This window comes from Nycticebus coucang, chromosome 8 (assembly GCF_027406575.1).
Source record: "Nycticebus coucang isolate mNycCou1 chromosome 8, mNycCou1.pri, whole genome shotgun sequence".
Lineage (NCBI taxonomy): Eukaryota > Metazoa > Chordata > Mammalia > Primates > Lorisidae > Nycticebus > Nycticebus coucang.
The window spans coordinates 98568436-98590425 of NC_069787.1; the positions used below are offsets into that span (position 1 = coordinate 98568436).

The window sequence follows — 21990 nt, forward strand, 5'->3', positions numbered from 1 at the left end:
TCCAGGGAAAATAATACACATGCAGTTTGATTACCACCCCACTCCTCACTACTTTTTTCTGCTCTACAGGACTGTCAGATAATCCAAGATCAGTTTGATATGGGCTTGCCTACTGGAAGTCTGAAAGGAGTTTTTGATGTTTGACAATGAGGCTGAGTGTGTGGTCCTCACCAGGTACTGGGGAGTGTGTAAAACAGGAAGGATCTGGAAGCCAGCAGAGAAGCAGTATCAAGACCAACCTTCTAGCACTTTCTGTCTTCCCCACATGAATGAGTACTAGAATGTAAATCACACAGTAGTGGGAACAAGAAAAACTAAATGAAGACACATAGGTTATATAAAAAGCTGAAAGCCATAACTCTTACCTGGGCCAAAGAGAAAATGTACAGTCCCCAGTGAGGCAACCACAACACAAGAAAAGCTGTCAGGACACTCTTAAGGATTACCGACAGGCTCTCAGCAATCACCTGCAAACACGTGGTAAAGGTATACTTTATAAACACTATCAAAAAGCAAAGATGCAAACAACTGCCAAACAGAAAATCCAGGGCCATGGTTACCAGTGGTGGGGGTGGGGCACAAGGCTAGATGTGGTACCAGTAATGCTTACTTTGTGGGTGGGGTGGGACATTCATGGATTGTCAGTGTATTATGCTTTAAGCTGTATATGCTATAGATATTTTTTCACGTGTATCAAACAATATATAAATATATATTTTTTTTTGAGACAAAGTCTCACTTTCTCACCCTTGTTAGAGTGCCATGGCATCATAGCTCACAGCACCGCACCCTCCAACTCTTGGGCTCAAGTGATTCTCTTGCCTCAGCCTCCCGAGTAGCTGGGACTATAGGTATCCACCACAACACCGAGCTATTTTTAGAGGTTTTAGAGCTATTTCAGCTCAAGCTAATCTCAAAGCCATGAGCTCAAGCAATCTACCTGCCTCGGCCTCCCAGAGTGCTAGCAAGCAATATATTTTTTAAAATGAAGAGAAAAATTAATAATATATAATAAAAATCACTAAGAAATTCTGAAGAACCTCTATAGTACTCCTAAATTCTGATTTTTTTTTTTTTTTTGAGACAAAGTCTCACTATGTGGCCCTCAGTAGAGGGCCGTGGCATCACAGGTCACAGCAACCTCAAACTCTTGGGCTTAAGCAATTCTCTTGCCTCAGCCTCCCATGTAGCTGGGACTACAGGCACCTGCTGTATCACCCAGTTATTTTTTGGTTGCAGTTGTCATTATTGTTTAGCAGGGTAGGGCCAGGCTTGAACCCAGCTACTACTTGGTTCAAGCTACTACTTGAAACAGCTACTACTTATTAAGGCCCTTGGTATATGTGGCAGGCACCCTACTCACTGAGCCCCAGGTGCCAAGCCTAAATTCTGATTTTAATTAATAACTTCCTTATAATCAAAACTTAAAATACAACAGAGGTAACTTTTTTTACTTAAAATATAACAGAGGTAACTTTTAGCCCAGCCCCTAACAAATTTCAAGTGAATAAACTAATTTTTCCAAACATTTTTTTATTTTTAGAGGTAAAGTCTTGCTCTGTTGCCTAGGGTGGAATGTAGTGACCCAATAATGACTCACTGTAGCCTCCAACTCCTGGGTTCAAATGATCCTCCTGCCTCAGCTCCTAGCTGGGACTACAGATGCATCCCGCCAATCCTGGCTGGTTTTAAAACTTATTTTAGAGAAAGTGTCTCATCCCTATAATCCTAGCACTCTGGAAGGCCAAGATGGATTGCTTGAGCTCAGGAGTCAAGACCCGACTAAGCAAGAGTGAGACTCTGTCTCTCCTAAAGTGTCCATTAAAAATAGAAAAATTAGCTGGTGCAGTGGTACAGCCTATAGTACCAGCTACTGGGGAGGCTGAGGCAAGAAAATCACTTGAGCCCAAGAGTTTAAGGTTGCTGTGAGCTATGACACTATGGCACTCTACCTAGGGTGACTGAATGAGACTCTATCTAAAAGAAATAATAATAATAAAATAAAAATAAATAAATAAATAGCACATTTTCCCTTATTCTTTGCCTTTCCCATTCACAGCAGAAAACACACTGACCTTAAGCTTGACAAACATATGCGCTTGTGCCAAGACCCAGAAGGGCTCTCCTAGGAGCTCCACCACTGCCGAGAGACCAAACAGCACCACTCCGGTTCCATAGTTGGGGACAATATTAGGATCAGGTACTTCAAGTAACTGCAACCAGACCCAGCCCAAAAACAAGGACCAAAACATACCCAGAGGGACTCTGGAAGAGGGGAAAAAAATGTTTCATTAAATTTAAAAATACATATAAATACACATTAAAGTACTAACATTGAACAAAAAAAGAAGTCAGAATAAAAACAGCTACTACTTATTAAGGCCCTAACTACATGCCAGGCAATATGATTCCTACCCTTTATTTCACTGACACTGTCAAAGATCCTGTCATTATCCCCATTTAAAAGATGAGGAAACTAAGGCTGACAGGCACTGGGCAATTTAGCTAAGGTCATGAAAAGCTAATCAAGGGCAGAAGCAGGACGCAATCCTGATGTAACTCCAAAAGCTACACTCCTGTCCACTCAGTTATATATACTGACTTGACAAGCAAAATTCTCAGGAAGAAAACACTTGTTGCCTGTGCTTAGCATGACTGACAGACAGTATTATGGCTGGTTCTTGCACCCAAATAACCAATAGACCAGTGCTCGGCATCCTTTCACACGTGTACCACTTAAATGCTGGGTGATTAACAGTCTTTCCTCTAATAAAATGAACACCTACCAACCCAGTGACAGTCATTTCTGTGGGCAATGAGGAGTTATGCGAGGGCTGCACTGGAAAACAACCTCAACCACCAGCTTTCCCTGCAGGGACTTCACTGGAGAAAAGCCATTTCAAGTTTCAGCTGACGTACTTGGTCCTCAAGAATACTCTAAAACATCAGTCCCCAACCTTTTTGGCACCAGGGACCAGTTTCATGGATTGGAGGGGCATGGTTTGGGGATGATTCAAATTCATCACATTTGCTATGCTAATAATGTAATAATTACATGACTAACCATAATGCAGAATCAGTGGGAGCCCTGAGCTTGTTTTCCTGCAATTAGACAGTCCTATTTGCAACTGCTACCCATTACTGCCTCTGCTTTACCTCAGCTCATCCATCAGGCATTAGATTCTCATAAGGAGTGAGGAACTTTAGATCCCATGCCACACAGTTTACAGTAGGATTCACACTCCTATAGGAATCTAATGCTGCTGCTGATAGACAGGAGGTGGAGCTCAGGATGGTAATGCAAGAGGTGGGGAAAGGCTGTAAATACAGATGAAGGTTGACTAGCTCACCTGCCACTCACCTCCCACTGTGCACCCCAGTTCCTAATAGGCCACAGACCAATACCAGCCCAAGGCCTGGGGTTTGAGGACCACAGTTCTAAAAGAGTCAGAACTGGCTGGGTGCCACGGATCATGGCTATAATCCTAGCACTCTGGGAAGCTGAGGTGGGAGGATCTCTTGAGCTCAGGCATTCAAGACCAGCCTGAGCAAGAGCAGAACCTCGTCTCTACCAGCCTGAGCAAGAGCAGAACCTCGTCTCTACTATAAATAGAAAAAAATTAGCCAGGTATTATAGTGGGCACCTGTAGTCTCAGATATTCAGGAGGCTGAGGCAAGATGATTCCTTAAGCCCAGGAGTTGGAGGATGCTGAGCTAGGTTGATGCCATAGGACTCTGGCCTGGGCAATAGAGTGAGACTCTGTCTAAATAAATAAATACTGAAATTATATAAAATTAAAGAAAGATATAATGAAACCTCTAAAAGGCTTTCCAAAAAACACTAAGTGTAAGTAGTTGTTAAAAGCTCTAAAGATACTATAGGATAAAAAGATTAGGAAAAAAAGATAGCACAGGCCAAATGGGGGCCAGAGTGATCACCAGCAGAAACAACCTCCAAAGGGAGCTGGAAACCTGGTCCAAAAACCCCAACCCAGAACCTCCTCCTGGCTCCTGGCCACCCAGGAATCTGAAAACGAACCAAGAAGCTCCTGCAACACAGACATTCTCATCTTCCTGTTGTGTGCCTAGTCCCCAGAAACCCAGTGCAAAACTGTAACTGGAGACAACTCAGCTTTAGGCAGGTGTTGCTGTTTCACTTAAAACACTCACTACACTTGCCTTCCTGAGACTTGTCTCTTGTCAAAGCACAACTCACGTGAGCCACAGGAGGTTGAGGGTCTGGCTCCAGTCTCGCTGGGTGTCCCCACTCAGACATGCTCTGCGGAAGGCCTCTCTAGCCAGGAAGATGGTGGTTGAGTAAAGCAGTGTTAACCTATAAAGAAAAAGCAGAAATCAATAAGGCCTTTAGTTTCTTCATAGAGAGAACTGGGATTTTTCCAGCACCAGGGAGGAGATACGGTCTTAGACATAAACCAGTGGTGGTGATGTGGAGGGCAATGGGCTCTTACACAACCTCCCAACAGTCTGATCCATGAGAACAGAGTTAGGAACCAAACAAGGGAGACCTGAGTGTGCGTGCCTACAGTTACATCTGGGATACAAACTGCTGCAGCCTCCATGGCTATAGGCAGAGATGTGGTTTTGAACATGAGGAGGGGAAAAGGACAAAACTATGACCCTACACAGTAAGGAGACCTTCTGGTCACACTGAGACTAGTGACCTGACAGCCCCTGTGAGAAAAACTAAGCCTTTACTAAGTAGAGGCTCCGGCCAAAAGAATCTCAAGACAGGCAATAAGGCGGGAAACCATCACAGAGGCTACGCAACCTGGATCAGTAAGGTTTGCCCAGGTACTTCCTAGGTGGGCAGCACCTGTGAGAACCTCCATGTGTCTTAGTGAGGAGTAGCTGAGGTTCCCCTTCCTCAACAGGCAGTGGCCCAGATGAAACCAGAGTGGGAACTGCCCAGGGTTCAGGTCTCTGAGGTTGTCCAGGGATCATCCTGCTACTCAGTCCCTCTGTCAATCATTGCAAAGGAGAGAGAACCACACCTTAAGCAGGGGGCACAGGCCAGACAAGCCTGTCAAAAGGGACCTGCCAATCTTGGGAAGGCTGCATGGGGAGAAAAGTTTGAGTCCCTAAAAGGATTTAACCTTCTTCCTCCCTGCTTTTAAAATAGTATTTCTCAAAGTATGATCCCTGCTTCAAAATTACTTAAAGAGCTGGTAAAAATGCAGATTCTTTGACCCTTCCTCAACCTTACCTAGTGCAACATTCCCCAGAAGATTCTTTTGCCCATCAAAGTTTGAGAATTACCACTAAGCTTTGAGAACTGAGTCAACAGCATATGCTTGTTAAGTATTAGGCATGAAATGCTATCTAGAACATACTGTTTTGTTTATCCGGACAAGAAGACACACCTGAGAAGCTGAGCTATTCTGAGTACTCGCATCATTTCATAAACTTTATGTCATTTATGAATACAAAATATGCGTGGGTGTCCTGGAGCAGAAGGAAGGAGAGCAAAAGAAACAAGCAGAGCCTAAAGACAAAGCAAGTCAGCTTTCCAAGAGCCTCCAAGAAACTAATGACAAGAACTCAAGCTCTCATCCCAATCATTATACCCCAATTATAAAAGCACTGAGGAGGGGAGGAAGGTGGCTGCTCCAGCACTGCAATTATAAAGCACATCCTCACGAACTGCAGAATCCCTGCTTCCTTTGCTGTCAGCAGGACAAGAACACAGTATTATACTTGAGAAAGGGTTTGCAACGAATTACTCCCACTCTTCTCCTGGGTTCTAAGAGTAGGAAAACCAGAACAGCTGGCAGAGAAATGTGCATTTGGAGGTTGCTAATGGAAAACACTCTATGGGTCCATTAAAAGCAACACCATCTCCTCATCCCCCCCACACACACATCCCCCACCGCTGTATACTCCTCCTCCTCAGCTCATTGCTAGAACACTCTGCTTCTAACAGAGGTCCATGATTCTAAAACCTGAGGGCGACACATAGGTAGTTTGAAGAAAACCTGATCTGAGCTGTGAGCTGTGAGCAGTGCCAGGATGTACCCCCCTTACCTTACATTCACGACACCAACAATTTCTTTTGACAGGAAGCGAAGGATAAATGCATTCAAGACAAATGTGATCAATCGGAACAATACCTATAGAAAAAGAGGAAAAACGCATAAGAATAAATTATGTTAGGAATGTCTACTTTGCTAAAATGAGAACAATGTGGCCGCTCTTCCTAATGTGATGTAATGATACACAGCAGCTTTACTGTGGAGACTCTCTTCTAAGATGCTCACTTTCTTGGCATTTCATCTGAAATTTCATTCCTTGAGGTCTCTCCGCATGCCTAGGCAGTGGCCAAAGAACCCCGGAAGGCACTTAGAAGTTTCCTTGATTTACTGATGAGAAGGGGAGGAGTTTCTCTTCAGGTTCAAAGTCAAGTATTCCAGGAGGTAGAAAGATAATTCTAGTTAGTAGTTCATATTGTCCAGCCTCCTAACTGAAACCCTGCAGCCTGTTTAAAAATAGCATACATTTAGCAAGCAGGAGTCTTCAGGGTATAGCCGACTAACTAGGGATCATGGGGTCTAATTAATCTTTCGTATCTGCCTGAAAATACTAGTATGTAAGAATTCTAAGAATAACATTTAATCTCTCTGAACTTCAGTATTCTCAATTAGAAAACAAACTGTTATATTTCTGTACTGAATAATTTCCCCTTTCCATAGGGGGAATGAAATACCTTCTAAATAACTACAATGATGGGATAATATAAAATGGGGGGAAAGGGAAACAGAATCCAGCTATATTGCCCTTTGAAAGGCACTGAGAGGCTATATTAACCAGTTTGATGTAAGCATTCCAAATTGTATATAAAATCAGTACATTGTACCCCATAAATGCATTAATGTACACAGTTATGATTTAATAAAAAATTGTTAAGAGAAAAAAATGAAACTTAAAAAAAAAAAGGCACTGAGACTTTCAAACTCGCCAATTCAAGAAAACCACCTAAACAAAGAATTCTGACATTTGACAGAGAGAACCACAGGCTGCAGTTAAACTGGGTTGCTAACTGGAGCTGTTGGGTAGGGTGTAAGCCTCATTCACTAAGTGACTGCCTCTTACATGTCAGCAGCAAATGACAAATCACTTCTGTGTTAAGCACCCTCAGGGGTAACTGTGAACAGCTGCAATTTGGAAGATCCAAAGTATCCCAATGGACTACTATTCTCTGAAGAGAGATATAATCCAAAAGAGAAAGTGCAGTAACGCTGTCCCTAAAGTGTCACAGAGCAGCAAGGTGTCCAGAGCCAAGAGATCACCATCTTAACCTATATGGAGTCAAAAGTGATCTTCTGAGCATCTGATAAAAGCTCTGTAGCCTTTCCTTAGAAACATGCAGAAATACAAAAGGTCTGAAGCCAATTCATGGAACCCTTACTGAAGAAAGCACTCAGCTGAGAGTCTCAACTCACCATTTAGCTCTCAGACCCATCATTTTCTAATTTTTATAAGCCTCAATTTCTTTCTGTATCAAATGAGGCTACCTATCTCACAGAACCGAGTACAAAGATCAAATAAGATTGTAGAGGTGAAAGCATTTTTGAAAAATGCATACAATAAAAGGCATTAATACTTTCACCATGGCTGGCTCAGAATTAAGACTTTCAAATTATTGCAGAGTAAAATGTAATTGCAAAGCTACCTGAAGTGTCTGCATTGTAATTTGAAAGCATTCAAGCCTGACTTGAAACACTCCAGAAATCTCAAGATTATGGCTGTTTTTTTTTTTTTAATTTTTTTCTTTTTTTGTAGAGACAGAGTCTCACTTTATGGCCCTCGGTAGAGTGCCATGCCCTCACACAGCTCACAGCAACCTCCAACTCCTGGGCTTAAATGATTCTCTTGCCTCAGCCTCCCGAGTAGCTGGGACTACAGGCACCCGCCACAACACCCAGCTATTTTTTGGTTGCAGTTTGGCGGGGGCGGGTTTGAACCCGCCGCCCTTGGTGTATGGGGCCAGCGCCTTACCGACTGAACCACAGGCGCCGCCCCGAGATTATGGCTGTTTTTAAAACAAACAAACAAGGATGGTGCCTGTGGCTCAAGGAGTAGGGCACCAGCCCCACATATCGGAGGTGGTGGGTTCAAACCCAGCCCTGGCCAAACAAACAAATATATATACACCTTTATGTTAACTTCAAAGTTATCATTGTCTAAACTTAATGTCTCAGCCATATCTATATCTCCTAATAGGTTTGAATAAAGGTTTGAGCTAGCAAAGCTCTGAAATTGCTCATACTACCTACTATTTGCTCCACACAATGCCCTTAATAGCAATATAGTCTTTACTTTTTTTTGAGACAGAGTCTTATTACAGAGTCTTATTATGTGGTCCTCAGCATAGTGCCATGGTGTCACAGCTCACAGCAACCTCCAACTCCTGGGCTTAAGTGATTCTCTTGCTTCAGCCTCCCAAGCAACTGGCACTACAGGCGCTTGCCACATGCCTGGCTATTTTGTTGTTGTTGTTGCTGCAGTTGTCATTGTTGTTTAGCTGGCCCAGGGGGGTTCAAACCCGCCACCCTTGGTGGCTGGCACCATAACCACTGTGCTATGGGCACTGAGCCCTTCACTTACTTTTATAACTGACTTTACAGTTTAAGAACACTTTTTCACATCTGTTAATTAATTTGACCCTTAAAAGCAAGTAGGTAAATACACAGGAGGCAAATAAGGCTCAGTGAAGTCATTTTCCCAATGTCACACAGCAAACAGATGACCCAGCTTAACAGTACAGGTGGGCTACCTGAGTCCAGTGTTTTCTGCTACACCTTTTCTTTTTAGGAAGCCAATCTGGGTTGTAAGGTATTATCAAATGTTGAAAAATAAACACTGCAGATAAAGCACTGAACTCATAGTCATGTGGACTGTGAAGTAGGAAAAACAAAAAAACAAACAAAAAAAACTTACAAATTTACTACACAAGCTCAGGGTTAAGTGAAAAAATGCTAATGTTTACTAAGCACATATCATGTGTAAGTCCCTCTTCTACATACTTTACATATATTATCTCACTTCATTCCTACACTATTTTAAAAATCTTTACTACCCTAATAAAAGAAGCTAACATTTATTAAGTACTTGTAATGTGCCAGGCACTTAACAGGCAAGATTTCATCTAATCTTCCTAATGACCCTGAGGTTGCATTATTGTTCTCATTTAAGATGAAACTGATGGTGGGAGATGTCAAGCAATTTTCCCAAGGGCAGGCATCTAGCAAGCAACAACACACAAATTTGAACCCAAGTCTGCTTGGTTCTTTCTCCTAGATCCTGTGTGCCTCTCTAAGGTAAAAGGGAGGGTGGATTCAGGATTTGTGTAAAGTAGGGTTGAATGGCTCAATTGTGAGAAAGAGAAACTGAAAAACTTGAGGAGGAATAACCAACTCCTGGGGTTTAAAGAATCTTTAGATACCATTTGGACCAACTGACATGTATCATATCTGATAAATAACAAAAACGAGGGTCAAGAAAGGGAAGTGACTTGTCCAATGTCATAAACAGAAGAAAAATGCAGCTAACATTTATTAAGTGCACGCAAAGAGCCAAATACTGTGTTAAGTGCCTTTATTCGAATGCTCCCAATCGATCCTTCCAACAACCTTATGAGCTAGGTACAGCACATTATTACCCCCATTTTATCTGTGGGGAACTGAGGTTCTACAAGTAAAGTCGCTAGTCCTGAGTCACTCAGCAAATACATGGTTCCAATCCAGTCCTGCCTGAGCCCAGATTCCTGTTCTCGGCTATGCCATTGTGGCACAGCTTCTTCCGCGGGCGTCAGAGAGTTTGAGGGTCAGGGGTGGGACATAAAGGAAATGAACCCCTTGCCTTAAAAATATCAGATTCTGGAGCACAAAATAAGAAATCCACCCCACCCGGCCACCTCTCCAACTGGGAAACATAATAATGCTCAGAAGGAAAGTAGTTTGCGGTCACCCAGCCAAGATTTTGAACGCAGGCTTCCAGCTCCGGGCCCAAACGGCCCCTCATGGCAGCCCCGGCCTCCTGGCTACCCCTCTATATCGGAGTCCACGTCGGGCCTGGGTCTGTCCCAGGGAGGGACGTCAAGGGCCCCAGGGCCGCTTCCCCGCGAATCCCGGCCACGGTACAAGCTGGGACCTGCCAGGCAGAGAAAGTACCTGCATGAGGAGACCGGAGGAGGCCAGCCGGGCCGCCTGGCCCAGCACCTCCTGGCTGCCCATAGCGTCGGCGGCCTGGGATCCGCTCCAGCCAGCCGGCTTCGTCGCGACAAGATAGCGTAACGAAGAGGCTCACTTGCTGATTGGTGGCTTGGAGACAGTGGAGGCGGAGCCTGAGAAGCAGGCCATTTACGAGGGCGGGGTTCGGAGCTGTCCGTGCTCCCTGGCGGCCAGGTCTTCTACCTTGCGTTTCCTGCTCTGTATTTTCTTTGCATCCCTCTCTGCCCCAAATAAGCTAAATACTGTGGACAGTACTAAGAGACACTGCAGCCAAAGCCCCTCCTCTTGAGACTTTCAACCACAACAAGAAACACCAAGTTCCCTGGCCTCAACTGCCCAATGAATTCACTAGCCTGGTTAAAAAGATTCTTGCCAGTGGCCTTTGCTTATAGAATTGCAGCCACAACCCGTCTGAATTAGACTGGTCAGGAATTGTTTCCATTTTACAGAGAAAATACTTAAGGCTATAAGTTAATACCACATTATTGCGTGCATGTTTTTGTGAAATCCTTCCTAGAATGAGAACTGGGCCCTGTTGTCAGAGATTAACAAAGTGACCTTTGCAGACAAGAAGTGACTTGTTCAAATTTATGCAACTTGTTCCCGGACAAAGTGGATCCCAGGCTTCTGATCCTAAACCTGCTGCTCTAGCCTGCATGCTATGAATTATAAGGGGTGAGTGGAAGAATGGACTGGAAGTGCTTTGCAAGATGTAAAGTGCCCAACATACATAACCGGCTGTTCTGTGGCTGTTCCTATTATCTACTAGGCAGGCTATAGAAAACCTAATCTTTTTTTTTTTTTGAAACAGGGTCTTGCTCTGTCACCCAGGCTAAAGTGCAGTGGTCCTGTCATAGCTCACTGCAACCTCTAACTCCTGGGTTCCTGCCTGAGCTTTCCAAATAACTAGGACTACAGGCACATGCCACACCTGGCTAACATTTCTGGGGTTTTTGTAGAGACAAGGTCTTGCTGTTGCTCAGGCTGGTCTCAAACTCCTAACCTCAAGCTATAGTCCCACCTTGGCCTCCCAGAGTGCAAGGATTACACTGTGCACAGCAAATGGAAGCCCAATCTTCTTTTTTTTTTTTTTTTTTTTGCAGTTTTTGGCCAGGGCTGGGTTTGAACCTGCCACCTCTGGTATATGAGGCTGGCGCCTTACTCCTTTGAGCCACAGGCACCACCGGAAGCCCAATCTTTTTTCAATCTCTTTTAGGCCCTCCATGATTTGGGCCCAACCTACCTTCTCACTACCTTTTACACCATCATTTCCTTTTCCAGTACACTCTAGGCTCTAGCCATTCGTAGCCCTTACTGGTCCTCAAACATGCCCTGTCTCTTTGGTTTTTGCTCCTGCCACCCTCCCTATCCAAAGTGTCTTCCTTGACAGACCCTCTTGTCCTCCCCCTAAGGTCCCACTGTCTTGACTGTCCTGACTACTCACAGTTAGCACCTGCTATGGACCTAAATGCTTGTGTTCCGTCAAAATTTATATGTTGAAGCCTAATATCTAATGTGATGGCATCAGGAAATGGGACCTTTGGGAAGTCAAGAGGGTGGTGCCCTCATACTGGGATTAGTGCCCTTACAAAAAGAGATATGAGAAAGGTGATCTCTCTGTCCACTCTGTGAGGATACAGCAAGAGAGTAGCTATCTGCAAACCAGGAAGAGGGTGCTCACTGGGTACAAAATTAGCTGGCACCTTGATCTTGGACTTCCAGCTTCTAAAACTGTGAGAGATAAATTTTTGTTGTTTAAGCCATTCAGTCTATGATATTTTGTAACAGCAGTCCAAGCAGACTAAGACAATGCCCCTAAAGCACTTTGTACCCCCTTACAGCTCTTAGGACAGTCTTCATTATAAGACCCTAGAATAGGCTCAGTGCCTGTAACTCAGCAGGTAGGTCGCCAGCCACATACACTGGAGCTGGCGGATTTGAACCCACCCCAGGCCTGCCAAACAACGATGACAATTACAACCAAAAATTAGCTGGGCATTATGGTGGGTGCCTGTAGTCACAGCTACTTGGAAGGCTGAGGCAAGAGAATCACTTAAGCCCAAGAATTTGAGGTTGCTGTGAGCTGTGATGCCACAGCACTCTACCCAGGGTGACATAGTGACACTCTGTCTCAAAAAAAAAAAAAAAAAGACACTAGGGTGATGCCTGTGGCTAGGCGAGTAGGGCGCCAGCCCCATATACTGAGGGTGTCGGGTTCAAGCCAAGCCCCGGCCAAACTGCAACAACAACAAAAAAAAATAGCGCGGGCATTGTGGCAGGTGCCTGTAGTCCCAGCTACTTGGGAGACTGAGGCAAGAGAATCGCCTAAGCCCAAGAGCTGGAGGTTGCTATGAGCTGTGATGCCACGGCACTCTACCAAGGGCGACAAAGTGAGACTCTGTCTCTAAAAAAAAAAGAAAAGAAGACAGAGAATATGTATGAATATGTATATCTAATCAGCCCAAGAGTTCCAAGAGGGCAGGAGTACAGCCTGGTTGATTTTGCCTCCTGCAATACTGGTAGGGAACATTCCTAGGGCTCCCGTAAATGCTTCCTGACACATTACTGCTGCTGGAAGCAGACTCTGGGACTCAAAGTCTACACGCCCCATCTTGCCAGGTGAAATGAGCTCTGTCTTAGTGTGGAGTCTCAGAATATGAGCTTTCAACTGTCAAACAGACATGGCCTGGGATCCTCATTCTACCTCATTCTACCTCACTTGGCTGAACACTGTGTATGCATGTATTGACTCCTTCATGCTCTCAATAACCTCTGAGCGAGGTCCTATAGGTAAGGAAACTGAGGCATAAGGATGTTAAGCAACTCACCCAAGGCCGTTCAGTTAAGGGGTGGTCAAGCTGGTATTTAAACTCAGGTCCTTTCTGACTCCAAATGCTTAAACAGTAATATTTTTGCCCTTACACACATTTCCGATTGTGTAGGAAACCTAAGAGTTTCCATATCTAAGCCACAGAGAACACAATATAGAATTGAGAGGGAGTGAGTAGTCTGAGAGAGCTGAAGTTGTTGAGCTGCAGTGGGCTTGGAGTCTTCCCCTCCCACCCACTGAGCCTTGCCAGGGGCCTTGAATCTGCTAGAGTCATTCACAGACAGGACGTGGCACTCTCTATGGCCTGTGGAATGCTTAGCTTAGGGCTGGCAAGCTATCACCAGCTGGCTATTGCTGTTTTGTATGACCTGCAAGCTGAGAATATTTTTCATTTTTAAATGGTTGGAAAAAATTGAAAGAATATTTCATGACATGAAAATTACATGAAATTCAAATTTAAGTGTCCAAAAATAAAGTTTTATTGGAACACAGCCATATCAACCTATTTGGTTACATGTTGTCAATAGTTATTTTTTCTTTTGTATTTAAATTTTTTTTCTTTCTCTCCAAAAATTACTAGGCAGGCTCAGCGCCTGTGGCTTAAGCGGCTAAGGCGCCAGCCACATACACCTGAGCTGGCAGGTTCAAATCCAGCCCGGGCCCGCCAAACAATGATGGCTGCAACCAAAAAATAGCCAGGCATTGTGGCAGGCACCTGTAATCCAAGCTACTTGGGAGGCAGAGGCAGGAGAATTGCTTGAGTCCAGGAGTTGAAGGTTGCTGTGACCTGTGATGCCACGGCACTCTACCCAGGGTGACAGCTTAAGGCTCTGTCTCAAAAAAAAATAAAGAAAAAAAAAGGAGGTTGCTGTGAGCTGTGTGAGGCCACGGCACTCTACCGAGGGCCATAAAGTGAGACTCTGTCTCTACAAAAAAAAAAAAAAAATCACTATGCAAACCAGCTATTTTCCCACTACAATAGCAGAAAAGGTTTATCTGGAAACCTGATACTAGTTCACCCTTTACAGTAAAAGTTTGCCAATTGCTGGTAATCACAATTGATCCTCAGCACTTGGCATATAGTGAACATTTCAGTAGTGAATGAACGAATGCATTTATAAATACATTGGAATTCATTTATTGGAATGAACAAATAATGAGGGACTAGTAAAGGAAGAAAAACAAGTAAATAGGGCTCTTTCTTGGGGAGTCACCTAGTTTGGGAAGCAGGAGACCCCTTGAGGACACCAGACTGTAATTAGTGGTCTTGGAAGGAGCTGTTTTCTCTAGGCTTCTTCCCTGTCCCCTGCCTCTATACCAGGTAGCCTGCCTTCCAGGGAACGCTGACCTGAGCCACCTATTTTGTTATAAATCTGGAGGGAAGTGCCTGGGCTGATCCAAGCCAGTTAGGCTCCCAGAGCAGAAAGGCAGGGAGGGAGGCCACCAGTGAGAGGGGAGGCAAGATGGAAGAAGCCTCAGTAAGCTGAGCAGTGGACCTCGGCTGAGTGGAGGGAGGAGACCTAGGTGTGGTCCCACACACCAGCCACTAGGTGGCGGAGTGTCCTGGGCCAGGGCCCTGCTCTGCCAAGGCTTTCTGCTGCCCTGAGGACTTCCATCTGGGCCTCTCCTGAAGTAGCACCTCAAGGCTCCTCACTCAAAAGTCTTGGGGTGTGACAGTGTGGCTGTGATACTGACAGTCCACATTTGTCCACACAGGCACTGTGCTAGACACTTCACTTTCATAGTCTCATTTAACTCTCATAGCAACCCCACAAGGTAGGCAATGCTATTAGCCCCATTTTACAGACCAGGAAGCTGAGGCTCAGTGAAGTTAAAAGACTTGCCTAAGGACTAGTGAATGGCAGTACCAAATATGGAGTAAGCAGTGTGCCTCTCAGTCCCTTAACCAGAACTGAACCAGACTGTTCATTGTTAATGCTGATTCCTGGGTTCTATCTCAGCAGTTCTAGGGTAGGATCAGGGATCTGCCTCTCATACAATGGACCAAGGTCTAAGAACCACTGCCTGAGGGGGGACTTTCAGGCACCTTGGGAATGCTGCCTTCTCCAGTGGGCTGGAAGAGTCTGTCTGCCTGAAGCAGGCAAAGCAAGTCCTGAGACCTTCTCTCAGGCTGTCTAGTCCTCAAGGGTCCTTATTCTCAAGGCTAGTGGTCAGGGCAGCAGGGGATGCATGCAGTGCCTCTGTGAGGATCTTGGAGGAATTCAGTGCCAGGAGGGTCAACATGCAGCCCCTGGGCCCCTAGGGTCTGCCAGTGGGTTGAGGTGAGCAGCCAAGGGCCCTGGCTTTGCCTGCTCCTCTGGGCATTGATCTGTGCAGAAGGAAGAAAGTAACCTATGACACCCACACACCAGCATGTTTCATTTCAACCCAGCTTCTCATTCCAGAGCCAGCCCCCTGTGCTAGGACTGGAAGGGGGCACACAGGTGAGGGAGCCACAACCCTGCCCCGCCCCCCAGGCAGTCATCTCTCCTCTTAGAGAGAACACAGTGTGACACCAGGCTGAGGTGGTAAAAATTGGCAAGGGTGGGGGACAGATATTTTTGGCTGGGGAATCAGAGAAGCTTTCCCAGAGGGGATGGTTTTTGAGGTGAATCTTGAATGTAAAGGCGTGAAGGGCAAGAGGGCTTGGTCCAATAGAGAGACGTGCCAGGCAGAAAGGACAGTAGCAAGGAAGGCTCAGAGGAAGGAACCTGCCGAGCCAGTCGGAGCACATAGGAGTCGGCTGTGGCTGCACTGGAGTTCAAAGGTTCTTCCATATACCAGTCTGTGGCCAGTGCTGGGCTGGTGGTCCTGATAACTGCAAGTTCGTGAGTGTGGATATGTGAATTGCACATGTGAATGAACACAATTCAGGTACATGTATCCACATGCAAGGGGAAAAGGTGAGTGTGAATTTGGATCTGTGAGCAGACCTATTTGCCAGAGTCTGCTTTCAGATAGACAAAGTCTGCATATGGCTGTGTGTATATGCATATGAGTGGACATGCTTGTGAGTTTATATGTGAATATGAATGTAAAGGCGTGAAGGCAAGTGCACACGTGGTGCATGCCTGCTAGTATACAAATATGTATGCTGACCAGGGAATCAGCCTTCGGGCATTCTGATTCTAAGTCCATGACCCCCATAAATATAATCATGGTTGATATCGTAGAGTCTTTTCTGAGTCAGGTCCCCATGTTCCGTGTATCCTCTCAAGTAATCATCCCCCAATTTTATGAGGTAGGCTTATAATGTATAATGATCTCCTGAGTTATCATCCCCATTATACAGATGAAGAAACTGAGATGAAGAAAAGTGAAGTGACCTGCTCAGGGCTACCCACCTGGTGGGTAGCAGAGCTGGTATTGAGCCTGGTTCCTCGTGAGGAAGTTCCCCAGCACACTCAAAGCTGGCCTAAGTCTGGCACCTCCAACTCCCAGGGCTTCTCATGTGCTGGGAGGAAGGAACTGGATTTTGGGACCCAGGGTTACACATGTAAAAGCTCACACAGAGGTGAAATGAGGCAGCCCTTGTTTACCAAAACACCCCGGAACTTGTGCCAGAGCTACCTGAGGCCCCCAACCTGCATGCGTGTTATGTATCCTGCCCCTTAGAACAGCAGCTCAACATGGAGAGTTGCCCCAGATTCTCCTGGGACAGTTTCTCAAAAACTATCACAAGCACCAGCTTCTGAAGAAGGCTGGAGCCCCAGCCTTGGAAGCAGAGTACAGTGGGGAAGCAGGGTGTCTCTCTCTGGCCCCTGGAAGGTGGCCAACTGCAGCAGCACCAGCAGCTTGCATTCCTGTCTTTCTTCTTGCATTGAAGATGCAGGTTATCACGTGAAAACAACCAACTGGGTCACACAGAACCATTTCCCCTACCATCTGGAGATGGACTCACCTAAGCTCAAATGCCTCGGGCAAGTCACTTCACCCCTCTGTGGCTCTGCTTCCTCATTGGTAGAGTAGAGATTATAATAATACTTGTCACATGGGTTGTGGTAAGAACTGAATGAGATAACTCATGTGGAGATTTCCACACTGCCAGGCACATATAGAGTGAGCTGTTTAGTGTCATTTTCAACCTTTGCATCAATAGGGCTGACATCATTTCTCCCTGTGACCTTGGAAAAGCATTTAATATTTTTAGACCTCCAACTCCCGCCCCCATGGAGATTCTTTTGATTCCTTTTCTTTTCCTTTCCCTTCCCTTCCCTACCCTTTCCCTTCCTTTCCCTCCCCTCCCCTCTTCTTCTCTTTCCTTTCCTTCCTTATCAGGCTCACTCAAATATTTTTTTTTTTTTTGTAGAGACAGAGTCTCACTTTATCACCCTCGGTAGAGTGCTGTGGCATCACACGGCTCACAGAACCTCTAACTCTTGGGCTTAGGCGATTCTCTTGCCTCAGCCTCCCGAGCAGCTGGGACTACAGGCGCCCGCCACAACGCCCGGCTATTTTTTTGTTGCAGTTTGGCCGGGGCTGGGCTTGAACCCGCCACCCTCAGCATATGGGGCCAGTGCCTTACTCACTGAGCCACAGGCGCCGCCCCTCACTCAAATATTTTATTAAGAAGTAATTATATGGCCAGCGTGGTGGCTCAAGCCTGTAATCCTAGCACTCTGGGAGGCCAGGGCAGGGGATTGCTTTAGCTCACGAGTTCAAGACCAGCCTGAGCAAAAGTGAGACCCCATCTCTACTAAAAATAGAAAAACTGAGGTAAGAGGATCACTTGAGCCTAAGTTGGAGGTTGCTGTGAGCTATGATGTCATGGCACTCTACCAAGGGTGACAGCTCAAGACTCTGTCTCATAAAACAAGCAAACAAACAAAAAAAGAAGTACTTATACACTATAAAATTCACTATTTTAAAGTATACAATTGATTTGTTCATTTTAGAGACAGGGTCTCACTCTGTTGCCCTGGCTGAAGTGCAATGTCACAATCATAGCTCACTGCAATCTTGAACTCCTGGGGTCAAGTGATCTTCCTGCCTCAGCCTCCTGAGTAGGTGGGACTATAGGCATGTGGCACACCACATCTGGCTAATATTTTAATTTCTTTGCAGAGACAGGGTTTCACTATGTTGCCCAGGCTGACCCTTGAACTCCTGAGCTCAAGTGATTTTCCTGCCTCAGCCTCCCAAAGTGCTGGAATTATAGGCGTGAGCCACCATGCCTGGGCCCAAAGTGGGTTTCAGTTTATGTGTATTTGCAAAGTTGTACAACCATCTCCACAATACTTTTCATCCCCCCCAAAAGAAACTTCATACTCCTTAGGGGTCACTCCCCAGTCCCACTTCTTCCCAGCTTGTTGCAACTGCTCGTTTACTTTGTGTGTCTTCAGATTTGCCTATTCTGGGTATGGTATATAAAAGGACTCATAAAACATAGGGTCTTGGGCGACTCTTGTGGCTCAAAGGGCTAGGGCGCCAGCTCCATATACCAGAGGTGGCAGGTTCAAACCCAGCCCTGGCCAAAAACTGCTGGGAAGAAACATATAGGGTCTTTTCCATCTAGATTCTCTCATTTAGCATGTTTTTAAGGTTATCAATGTTAAACATGTATCAGTACTTCATTCCTTTTTAAAGGCTGAATAATATTCCACTATATGGATATACCACAGTTGTTTTTCCATTCATCAGTCAATGGACATGTGGATTGACTATTATGAATAATGCTATGAACATCTGTGTACAGGGTTTTGCATGGACATATGTTTTAAATTCTTTAGGAGCTGGGATTGCTGGGTCTTGTGGCAATGCCATGCTAAGCCACTTGGGGAAGTGCCAGATTGTTTTCCACCGTGGCTGCAACACTTTACATTCCCACTAGCAGTGTATGAGGGCTCCAATTTCTCCACATCCTCACAAATACTTATTATTTTTCATCTTTTTGGTCATAGCCATCTTTCTGGTTATGAAGTAGTAACCCATAGTGGCTTTGATTTTCATTTCCCTAATGACTTGTGATGCTGAACATCTTTTTGTGGCCTAATTGGTCATTTGAATATTTTTTAGAGACACGTCTATTTAAAACCTCAGCCCATCTTAAAATTCTTTTAATTTTGCCAACATACAGGGGGACAAGAAGAGGCATGCAAAGCTGGGGACTCTGCTTGTTCCATGAAGGCTTGCTCTGCTCTGCCTCCCAGGGCTGTCATGAGGGAACATTGGTATGAAGAAAGAGACACTGCTCCAAGAGGGGAGGAGGTACAGACTGGACAAAGGCTTCGGGTTTCAGAGGCTCTGTGTGTGCGATCCACCCTCTCAGAGGCCTGCCCTGCTACACCTGACACCAGTGTGATCAGTACCCAGCAGCTAGAAGCTGACTGGTGTAGCAGTCACCCAAGTCACCAACAAAGCAGGCACCCCTTGGGTGTGTACCCTCAGGAATCCTTGTCTAAATCCACTATCACCCAGCCAGGGCCAGCCACACAGCTTCCAGCCACCCAGCTCTGCAGGGTGAGTGATGGAGACGGAGAGGCTGCTGGGGCCTGAGCAGCAGGAAGACAGAAGGACTCTGTTCTTCCCCCACTGCTGTATGCTGTATGCATTTGTGAGATGAGAGGATAATGGCGCAATCTCTCAAAGTGCCTATGAGGCTAAAATGAGATGACACGGGCAGATGGCTTTGCACAGGTTGGGGCAAAAGAAATGTTCACTCACTCTAATGCATGTTATCTAAAATCTGAGAGGGATGAGACAATTTATAAAGGCTCTTCTCTCTTATAGAAAAGAGAGGTGATAGGAGCCAGGGATACCGCCGGATCAGATGGAAGGAGCAAAGAGGGAGGCCAGACTCCCCACACAGCTGCCTCTATGGAGAGCAGCTTCCCTGAATTCAAGGTTACCCAAAGAGGATTTCAGAGACAGCAGCCCCAGCTCAGGCTGCCAGGCCATCCTGGGAAGCCCTCCCACCCCTGGGACTCTCTGTCTCCATCTGGCTTGTTCCCAGCTTTCTCAGCCCACACCACAGCAGCCAAGAGTCTTCTTGCTGATCTGCCCAACTCATGGCCGAGGGGAAATATGTTTCCAGATAGGGTGAAAATAGATCCTTCTCCAAATATGTTCATTGTGGCTAAGAAAAATAAATAGAACCAAGAGGGAAAAGAAAGCAGGGAGCAGCCATCAGACAAGGCCAGGGCTGGGCAGGTCTGGAGGGGCAAGCTGTTGACAGGCAGAGGGTGGCCTTGTGTGACTGAAAGGGGCACGTGAGTGTGGGTGCGAGTGTGTGAGTGTGCATGTGTGTGTGACTGAGTCTGTGTGTGACTGCACGAGTGAGCACATGGGACAGTAGATACGACTATGTACATGTGGGTAGTGTGAAAGTGTGCGCCTGTATGAGACTGTGTGTGCAGGATGAGTGTATGATCGTGTGTGTGAGACTGTGTAAGTGCATTTGTGTGTAAAGTGAAAGCATATGAGCATGTGTGAATATATGAGTGTGTGAGCATCGTGTGGGTGTGAGTGGTACAAATGAGTACACATACGGCAGTATGCACTGAGTGTGTGAGTGTGTGTGACTGCACACACAAGTGGGTGACTGTGTGCGTGTATAAGAGCCTGTGTGTGAATGTGAGTCTATGTAAGGATGTACGTGAGTGCGTGCGTGTGAGCCCCCGTGTCATGCAATGTGAGCAAGTGTATGTAAGGGTGTGCATGTAGGTGTAACTGTGTGTGCATGCAGATTGAGTGTATGAGTGTGTACGGGTGGGTAGGTGGGTGTCTACATTTGTGTGCTTCTTTGAGTTGTGTGGTACTTGTGTATTCATACCCCAAGTCGTGTGCTATGAGATGTGGCCCCAAAAGAAGAGAGAATTTTCTGGGCTTAGTCACTCAAGGCTTAGACACAGCCAATCTAAGAAAATATTTCAAAATAGTCCTGTTTGCATTCGTCATGGTGACTTCCTGCTAGGCTGTGGCCAAGAAGGCTTCCTAGAGTTGCAGCTTGGTGGGGACTCCCTCAGAGGCATAGGGTGTTGGAACGCAAGAGGTTCTTGAAGCTCATCTCCCTAAACACTGCATGCTACAGTGGGGAGATGGGGTTCAGGGTGACACGGCAGTTCTCTGTCCCTCATTCCCGTGCTTCCCACCAGCATAACCTTCTGCCTCTCTGGTCATCATTCATTCATTCAGCAAATGCTTACCAGTCTCTATTACGTGCTCGGTACCAAACTAGGCTCTAAGATACAGAAAGACCCCTGCCTTGAGATGCTTCCCTCCTAGTGTGGAGAGGTAGACTGCAACAAATAACCAGGCTGATAAGATAATTCCAGATCCTGATATGTGCCTGGAGGTCAGAAAGGCAGGGTGATGTGATCCGAGGCCTACTTCAGGTAGGGGCTCAGGGCCTCTGCAGAGTGCCATTGGGGCTGAGGCCAGGTAGAGGGAACTAGCAGGTCACAAACTGTGTACCCAGACCCATTTTCTACTTGACCTCAGAGGGGCTGCTGGAGCCAGCAGGAGTGCCGAGATCAGGAGTCCTCCGCCACTCCCCTAAGCCAATTTTGATGGGAAGTGGTGGAAAATAGCCTCCTGCTATAGGGATTAGAGGAGAGTAAGTGGGGTCTGAAGCTGCTGGGGCCCAGGAAGCACTGTTGGGGTCATGGGTGAGCCGTGACCTTGCACTCATTCCCTGAAGCTCTGGTCCAGTCCTGATGAAACTGGTGGTGACCACTGATAATAAATGAAAGTAACTACTGATGTTAGTTTAGCACTTAGTGTGTCAAGCATGTTGCAGGTGCTTCAGGAACATTACTGCATTGATTCTTTTTTTTTTTTGGTTTTTGGCCAGGGCTGGGTTTGAACTCGCCACCTCCGGCATATGGGACCAGCGCCCTACTCCTTGAGCCACAGGTGCCGCCCTACTGCATTGATTCTTTTCAACATACATTAGGAAATGAGCACTGATGTCAC

General features: G+C 45.9%; 1 protein-coding gene across 1 annotated transcript in view; it reads right to left on the reverse strand.

Moving 5' to 3' along the window:
• RFT1 (RFT1 homolog) overlaps nucleotides 1–10297 on the reverse strand; it is a 48829-nt gene extending 38532 nt beyond the window's left edge. The window contains exons 1-5 of the mRNA XM_053600874.1: nucleotides 10188–10297; nucleotides 6043–6128; nucleotides 4217–4333; nucleotides 2076–2265; nucleotides 366–467 (exon numbers count right to left, since the gene is read on the reverse strand). Of these exons, the coding sequence (XP_053456849.1) occupies nucleotides 366–467; nucleotides 2076–2265; nucleotides 4217–4333; nucleotides 6043–6128; nucleotides 10188–10250 (558 nt within the window). The 5' untranslated portion in view covers nucleotides 10251–10297. The remainder of the gene's footprint in view (nucleotides 1–365; nucleotides 468–2075; nucleotides 2266–4216; nucleotides 4334–6042; nucleotides 6129–10187) is intronic.
• Nucleotides 10298–21990: the final 11693 nt, after the last annotated feature.